The following is an 8622-nucleotide window of genomic DNA, read 5'->3' as shown; positions in this document are numbered from 1 at the left end:
AATAAAAATAAACACACAAAATAAACTACATGTTTTTTCTTTTGGATGTATCACAAAATAAATCTGATGTTTCATCCATCATCCAATATATATAGAAATGGTCGAATATTTCACATGAAATTGGAATCTTTCTCATAGGCATCATTCCAGTCATGACACTTCACTCTATCAACCAAAATTGTTCAAAATCTAATAGTTTCTATTAAACAACCCCCAATCATCCTGTAAAGTCAGATTTTATATAAAGTTTCGGGGGGAAGGTTATAGTGTTCGCAAATATTTGCGTACAGCGTACAATATCCATGGATACAGTATCCATTGATATATTTTTATCTAATGTTATTTATCTTGATTCTAAAAATGTTCAAAAAACTTAATACAAAAAATATAATGTTCAACGAATCATAAAGAGATCATCAAAAATCATTCCTTGATGTGATTGGACGCTGGATTAATGAATAAACCACCCAACATCCAATTAACTTAATGAATTAAACTTCAGGATAAGAAATGTCAACAATTCGAACTGAAATAAAAATGCAATGTTTCATCCATCATCCAATTTTTCTATATACTAATCGAATACTTCACATGAAATGTCAAATGAGATGTAGAGTTTTTATCCATTCATTCGTATTTTTGAAACCCAACTTATTTATTTATCCATAAAATATAACTCATCCATGGATAAACTAACATCTATTCTATCCATGGATGCACTATAACTCTCCTCTATCCAAGTGGATCTCTATCTCTTTCTTTTCTTCATGAATAAATTTATGATGGATGGTGGATGTACCTTATCCATTAAAAAAACATCCATGGATATTACTTATCCAGTCCTTTTAAAAACAAAATCCATCCATGGATGAATGGATGTTGGATAATGGATAATTTTGGGGACCATTGACAGTGAGCCAGAAAAATACGTTGCCGTTTTATTTTCATCACGATTTGAGCTCACTTTAATTCTCACCCGTTCAATAAATCCCAATTTCAGCTTTGAAAATCAGAGCATTTTTGGAAATGTCTCAATTACGATATTATCAGTTCTGAAAACCCTTCTATAAAGGTAGAATTACGCAGAAAATGAGCCATTTGCTACAAATGGCATACTTTTCAAACCATCATCACTCCACATATCCATATGATTTCCATTCTAATGAAATTAGTATTTACTTTTTCTGCTTAAGTAGCAAAATATTTAACGAATATAATTATGGGAACTATTAAAGCATTTTCCAAGTTTTTCTTTGATTCGCTTTAGTTGCAATTAACAGCACATGTTTTGATGCCAAACATTAACATCAAATTTGATTTTAATGCTTCTGGACGGTATCATTATTGAATTTGAATTTAAATTTAATTCAATTAAATTTTGGTATGATAACACATTCTAGTTTCATACTATTTTTCATTCCATGGTGATAGCTTGAGCAGTGAACATTAAAATATATAAATTGAAGAAAATATTGTTTTACACAGAAAATTTGATTAAAAAAGTTGTTTAAAACCATAATTGTAATGGCAAAATTCAAAGTGCTTAAATTGAATCGATTGTTAATGTTGTACGCAGGTATTCATTCGAATAACTTAAATGAGCCGACCAATGAATTTTTCCGCTCGATAAGTGCCTACTACATATCATACAATTTAATTACTGGTTTAACTGCTAATCTTTTGCTAATGCACAAGTTTTCATCGGATATTTCAAATATGATACGCATCAGCTATGTTACTTTGGCTACACTCCAAGCTTTTTGTATGTTTTTCGCTGTTGGTCTTCATATGAAAAAGGTTAAATACTTACACCTCGAAATGCAAGCCATTATTGACGAAGGTTTGATTTTAATAGATTAAATAATACTTTCATGCTCTTCAAGTATTAAAATAGCCTTTAATTTTGTTTAGATAACGGAGAGGAAGTAACTGAAATATTCTGGAAAAATGAGCTGAAATCACGGAAATACACAAAAATATATATCTATGCAATTATATTGAACCAAATTGCCAATACGGTGCCAATGGTTTATTACTTGTTTTTGTATTGCATTGGTTACACTGACACATCGACATGGCAATTATTCTTCGAAATAGAGCTACCTTTTAATGTGAACGGTTTATGGACATTTATGCTAGCATGGTTCATAGAATATAACATGGCTTTATCGTATTTTGTGGCAATGGCTTCATCAACAACGTATTTTATTTGTTGCTGCATTTTTATTGATTCGATGTGCGATTATTTCGCTTATATAATTCAATCGGCCGGAAAAGATGCTGAGAAAATGCAAATGGAAAGTAATACATCAAAGAAAATCAAACTACGGCAAAAAATGACGAGGAAAATCGTTAAATCAATTGAAGTTCATGCCAAAACATTAGAGTGAGTTGCAAAAAGGAACACATCAAGTAAATTCTAAATGCTTGCCTATTTCAGGATATTTGAAACAGTGGCTGAAATAAACAGCACGGCAATATTCATTCTGTTACCACTCAATGCTGTTTTTCTGGCTACCACAATGTTTGACACGGAAAGAGTAAATTTTTGTTTAATTTTTATTTTTCAACGTTTTTCATTTTATTGTTTCTTATCTGAAGATGGAATACAGTGCAGTTGGGATTGCCTATGGCGCGCATCATCTAATTTGCAGCATGATTTGGAGCATTCAATATACGTATTTTGCAACTTTTACTATCGATCATGTAACATCACTCGGTGATGATCTTTATAAATTAAATTGGTATGATTTTCCTGTGGAACTACGCAAACATATCATGATCATCATCATGCGATCACAAAGAGTTACTCGATTTACCGGATTAAAAGTTGTAAGTTGTACTCTAGAAGCCTTGGTAAGCATCATTAAATCAGCTTCTTCATATTTCTTGATTATCAGACAGTTAGAAAATTAAAATGCGAACGATACACAATATGCCACAAAATTTGTGGTTCTTGCACTTGATGATATACAACATTTATATTGTAATAATGTTCTATTCAATTCAATACAAAATAAGGAATTCATGCACCACAAAAATTTAAAGCACACTCACTGTATTGTGTTATAATTATTTTTTTCTCATTTTTTACAAACTTTTACTTGTTGAAAATTAAGTACATATTTTTAAAATCAACATTGGATTTTACACAGTAAGAAAAAGAATCTAAATTAACCAATCATATAATTTGACTTGATATTATTTGCGTGAAGTTTTTTTTTTTCATTTTTTTTAAGAACAGATTAAAACTTCTATATTTTCATATAAACGAAAAAAAATTCTGTCTCAAGTAGAAAAAAACTATAGAAATGTTCGCCCAATAAATATTTTACTATTTGGTGTCCTTTGGAATAATAACCCCAATCTTTTCACTTCAAACATATAATTTACACGCTCGTTTCCTGTTTTTAAGCTCGCCATGACCGTTGATAATTATCGACGAGTAATTATCGGAGTTCTTTAAGATAAAATAATTTTCGATTGTTTGTTTGTATTTCTTTTAATTAGATGTCAACCTCTTGTAATAATAGGTTAAAACGCCCTTAATAATATGGTTACTTTTTCTCAAATTTCCCAAAAAAATGTGTATAAAATAGAAGTGTTGACGCTCAACATCACGTTAGATTTCATTTGTTCTTGAGGTTACAAAATGGAGAGGACAGCTAGTGACAAGGCGTTATATTTGAAGAAAATCAGTGATCGAATGTTGATTGTGTTTCGTACAGTTGGAATGTGGCCCGATACTGAATCAAGCATATTTTACAGTATTTACGGTATTCTGTTGCTCGCAATATTTTCAATTGCGTTCACTTCCACGATGATGATTCAACTCATTTGCTTCACCAAAAAAGAAGAGCTAACTGAAACATCTTATATGGCATTAACAGAATTGGCGTTAAGTGTAAAAATCATCAATTTCTTCTTGCGAGTTCGATCCATGCAATCCCATTTAATTACTGGAAATCAATTTAAGCTTTATTCGGCCGCAGAGCATGAACATTTTGTGAAACGTCTGAAATTTGTCTTCAAATTGCTTATGGCCGATTTTTTGTTGACAAACATAGCGCATTTATCCGTTCAAATTAAAACTATAATGGCATCGGAAAGAATGCTTGCATTTCCAGCGTGGCATCCCATTGAATGGGAAAATGATGCACAGAATTATTGGTTGATTTTCGCATACCAAGTTATAGGAATGACCATCACAAGTAACATTCAAGTTGTGATTCAACAATACCCAAGTTTAATGTTCTTTTTGGTAAGCATACAAATGGAAATTCTGTCGATGCGTCTTAGAAATAACGGATATGATGAAAGCCGAACAAGTGACAGCACAAAATTAACCAAAGAAGACAAAACCATCAAGATATTCTCCAACGAAGAGGAAAGACGCATTTCAAACACCATGAAAGATTGCGTGAACGTTCATTATAAAATTCTTAAGTAGTTCTTGCTGTATATTTTCTCAATATAATCATCATAAGAATCAATTCATTTTGAATGTTTTAGATTTGCGAAACAGCTTGAACGTGATTTCACAATTCCATTTTTTGTACAAATTTGTATAAGTGGTATTGTTATTTGTAGCTTGGCAAATGAAGCGGCTCGGGTAATTTTTACACAATTTTTATTAAAACAAAAACCCCATTTTCAGTTTCTTCTTTTTCTAGACAAATGATCCTGTGAAACAAATCAGTTTCGGAACCATTCTTCTTACAATGTCATTTCAAATTTATTTTCCATGCTATTTTGGAAATGAAGTCATGGCCACATCAAATAATTTATCAACAGAAATGTACAAATCCAATTGGATTCACTTCAATGCAAAACAAAAACAAATGGTGTCTATGTTTATTGAAGGCACAAAGAAAAACAAGTACATATTGATTGGCAATTTATTTGTTCTCAGCTTACAAACATTTAGCTCGGTAAATTGATATTTTTTGTGTGCAATTTTTACATATTTAATGCTTTTCATTTTCAGATTTTAAACGTGGCTTACCGTTTACTTGCTGTAATTAAAAATACAGCATAACAGGGCAAACATTTATGCTCGTTTGAAGCCAATACGACTTCAGTAACGCGTATTAAAACAATTCACGCTTCGTGTATACTCGGCACATCATCGCTGCTTTACGGAATATCAGCCGTTGAGTTCACTGCGAACTGTCGTGCATCTAATGCATGTGTTTGCTCACAGCTATACACAGTCAAAGAAAGTTCGCACAAAAGGGAATGAAAAATTTACATATGTCTACTTGATGTTTTTTGACCATGTCGCAGTGAATTCTACTGCTGATATTCGCCTAAGCAGCGAAGATGTGCCGAGTGTACACGAAGTGTGAATTCTTCTAATACGGGTAGTAAAAGTCGTATTGGCTTTAAACGAGTGATAACAATGCAACATGGAAAAATTACAAATATCGCAAAGCAATACAAACAATTCAACGTAAATTACAAAAAGCCTTTTCGCAAATATTTTTGTGTTACTTTAAAAAAAGCAAATTTGACTGGCGATTATTTAAACAATTTTGTAATCATTTTTTATTTTTTATCCTTCAGTATGAATGGTAATTTTAGCAAAGTTAACGATCGCGTAATCGATGTGTATTGCGTTGTTAAGGCTCATTTTCTTGATCGTTTTTCATTTTTTATCAAGTCATTTCCCTCCTTGACAACATTTTGATTGATCGCTGAAACTTGTTCTATTTTAACGATACCTGACGTTCTTAGAAACACGCGCTCATCTTCTAAAATATCGTACTCAGTATATTGAGTGAGTATGAATATGGTCGTACAAAATATAGTTCCAAAAAAAAAGATCGTCCAGGTTAGGTAGGCTAATGTAGTGCGAAAAATATTTCCTCTGAAATATCACACACAAAATAATGGCAGACATTGAAAAAGAAATAAAATAAAGTTAAGCGGCCAAGTTAAAGTCTCACTTACACCGTCAATGTATATTTCATTAAGTTAACCAAACTGTCTGGTATTTGAAACATATTCTTTTCGGCCCAAACCTTGGGAAAAGACAAATTTATTATGTGGTGCTCTGAAAAGGAAGTGCGAGTTAAAAGAAGGAAATGTCAGTCACCCATGGAAATGTCATGTTCGGCAAATTTTTCATGATTTCGATTTCTGCCACAGGTTCCAAAGGAAAGTTAATTTGCACTCTGGCTGCTACTTTTAAAGCGACACCCGTTTTCTAATAAAAAAAAAGTTTGGAGTAATACCAATGATTTAAATATGTTTTCCTTCAAAATCACCAATGGTGATGCACCAACCATTTCTAATGTGATTGCAAATTCATGTTTTTTCTGGTCAGGTTTCAGTCCGTCAACGATGTTAGCCAGAAGTGATGGATCAGCATGGTAAAAGTGTGGTTGACTGATAATTACTGGCACTTTAAGGCATTGATACATATCCATCGTCCCTTGAATTGGACACCGATCAGGTTTTCGACAAAAGCAACTAAACTCATTTGTAGCCGTTATATTAAATTCTTGAGCAAATACCTACAATTTTAACGAACCAAAAGAGATTCCATATAAATAAGCAGAAAGCATGAATCAAATACGAAAATACATACATGAAGATCAATGCCACGATAGATAGCTTTTCGTACAAATTTCATTTGTAACGTAAAACACAATTGTCTAACGAACATCAACATCGGCTTCTCGATCGTCTGATAAGGAACAAACACTAAAGTATCTCCACCTGCGAAAAGAAAAAAAGAGCATGTCAAAAATTTGATTTATTATAGCAGTTGGGCTATCGCTTGGAATAAATTTAAACCGGTGATTTGATTGCATTTTCCTTCTTTTCCCCAAACTGTCAATTCCTATAGAAGGTAAGACGAATAGTAAGAGAAAGACGAATAGTAAACTTAGAATTTCTAATTACTCTTTGGCCATCAACTGCGACCACATTTCCAGCGTCGTAAATGTTCTTGATTCCTCGATTCATTGTCCAGTAGCCATTTACTGTTCGATTAAACTAAAATTAATTTAACAAAAGCTAAAAACACGTTCAGAAAATGTTTGCTTTGAAAAACTTACACCGCCCAAAAATGAAAATTTCATCCGTTGAGTATCAACTCGTTGAATCATTTGAATACCAGATTTTCGAATCATTCGACATGCTATTTTAGCCAACGGATTGGTTGTACTGCAATCAATTTCAATGCCATCCGAAATAAGGTCCATGGCACGTCCCGTCCAAAATACGTCTTTTGGTTCGTGAAAAATTTCATCGATTGCCGTACTTGCAACGTGGAGATATTGACGCATTTCGAAATGTGCAGTCAATCCAATTGCTACAATTACTGTTGGGAAAGTAAATGTATGTGAGATCAATTAGTATTTACACTGATTATACGTTCGTCATGATTCGATGAAGGGCAAAGGTGCAGTAAATAAATATTTGATAGCGATTGATTTTTGTTTCATTAACCTGGATGCAGCGTTGTAATAATCTCTTCACCAGTTAGACCATTGCTTAAATCAGGACGAAACAACCATTCTTTATTAAGATTAAATGACATTGTGTCTTCTTCTTCATCGTCAGAAATATTGTTTTTCCAGTCAATTTCGCTGTAAATTGATAGAAAATGATATGTGAAGGAATTTAAGCAAAAATTACAGACGTAAATTACTCAAATGAATATGGTCCCATCTCTTTGAAATGTGGTTTTGCTCCATTTTTCACCTCATCCTTATTCAATATGTGAAATATGTAGACTTGGTAAGTTAAGGGAAATGGCAATGCCTCATAAATGCCTCTTTCGATGCCACCTTTTTTCAAATTTAAATTCTAAACAAGCGAAAATTGAATATTTTTTTTGCGATAATTGAAAAATCAATGATTCTTACATTTTTAACAATGAAGTCTACTATTAGGTCGAAGATAAAATAGCAAGTTGCGAAACTTATCACAAACAATCCGCCAAAGATGATGGCCAGACGGCCATAGCTACGACGTTTGAATCGAAATGGTTGTGACATGATTGATCTGTTCAGTTTTCAAACCGACAATTCACAATTTACCGTTGGTTCGAGCGTGGGTCTGTTCTATTCAAAAGGCAGAGAGCTACTGATTGAAAGGTCACCCTTATTTGTAAAACTCACTTGTTTTGCATTTTTGCAGCTGCTATCACACCACAGAAAAATGAAGATATTATTAAAGAAATAACCGCCACTTGTTCATTTGTTTATCGACCCAACAGTTTAATAATTTACCGTGAACCTTTTGCCAAGCATAAATTGAACTAAATTGCTACATTTAATTACCCATACAAACCATTTGCTTCTTCCAATGTGCTTTAAAATATCTGAATTATTGAATATTGACATTTGCATTTGATCGCATTGAAATTTCTCTTTCAATTTAAAATGTGAATAAAACACACAATTTGCAACTTTGTTCGCGTGAAGTTTTATTTGTGTATATAAAGCAATTTTATTAATTTTTGAATTATAAACTGATTTATTTAAGTGTTTAAATTTTCAACTTATATGGCTCTAATGTGATTCTAATAAGGGTTCAATGCATTTCTTTTTGTGTAAATTGCAAAAATTATGATATATTATGAAAGTCTTTTTTGTTTTAATTCTATTT

The 8622-nt window shown here is 32.3% G+C and overlaps 2 protein-coding genes across 2 annotated transcripts; one reads left to right on the top strand and one right to left on the bottom strand.

Annotated features, from left to right (window-relative positions):
- The first annotated feature begins 3652 nt into the window (after positions 1-3652).
- On the top strand, positions 3653-5038 carry LOC116344617 (odorant receptor 94a-like). Its single transcript, XM_031773230.1, has 4 exons — positions 3653-4446; positions 4513-4612; positions 4674-4931; positions 4988-5038. Exons 1-4 carry the CDS (start codon positions 3653-3655, stop codon positions 5036-5038), a joined length of 1203 nt encoding a protein of 400 aa, XP_031629090.1.
- A 590-nt stretch (positions 5039-5628) lies between these two features.
- LOC116344616 (sensory neuron membrane protein 1-like) lies at positions 5629-8009 on the bottom strand. The gene is made up of 11 exons (XM_031773229.1): positions 7878-8009; positions 7661-7818; positions 7459-7598; positions 7065-7330; positions 6910-7002; positions 6802-6847; positions 6593-6723; positions 6288-6518; positions 6098-6208; positions 5953-6023; positions 5629-5869 (listed from the first exon to the last, which is right to left on the bottom strand). The coding sequence occupies exons 1-11, from the start codon at positions 8007-8009 to the stop codon at positions 5629-5631; spliced, it is 1620 nt and encodes a 539-aa protein (XP_031629089.1).
- Positions 8010-8622: the final 613 nt, after the last annotated feature.

This window comes from Contarinia nasturtii, unplaced genomic scaffold (genome assembly GCF_009176525.2).
Source record: "Contarinia nasturtii isolate CC-2019 unplaced genomic scaffold, AAFC_CNas_1.1 Cnas_scaffold_1101, whole genome shotgun sequence".
NCBI lineage: Eukaryota > Metazoa > Arthropoda > Insecta > Diptera > Cecidomyiidae > Contarinia > Contarinia nasturtii.
This window is presented reverse-complemented; position numbering and strand designations above follow the sequence as displayed.

Excerpts from the sequence above, each read along its gene's own strand:
- LOC116344617 (XM_031773230.1), top strand. The coding sequence starts at position 3,653 with ATGGAGAGGACAGCTAGTGACAAGGCGTTATATTTGAAGAAAATCAGT. Across the intron at positions 4,447-4,512 it reads GTTCATTATAAAATTCTTAA|ATTTGCGAAACAGCTTGAAC; the intron begins GTAGTTCTTGCT and ends TGAATGTTTTAG. Across the intron at positions 4,932-4,987 it reads GCTTACAAACATTTAGCTCG|ATTTTAAACGTGGCTTACCG; the intron begins GTAAATTGATAT and ends TTTCATTTTCAG.
- LOC116344616 (XM_031773229.1), bottom strand. The coding sequence starts at position 8,009 with ATGTCACAACCATTTCGATTCAAACGTCGTAGCTATGGCCGTCTGGCC. Across the intron at positions 6,209-6,287 it reads TTGCAATCACATTAGAAATG|AAAACGGGTGTCGCTTTAAA; the intron begins GTTGGTGCATCA and ends TTTTTTTATTAG. Across the intron at positions 5,870-5,952 it reads ATGAAATATACATTGACGGT|AGGAAATATTTTTCGCACTA; the intron begins GTAAGTGAGACT and ends GTGATATTTCAG.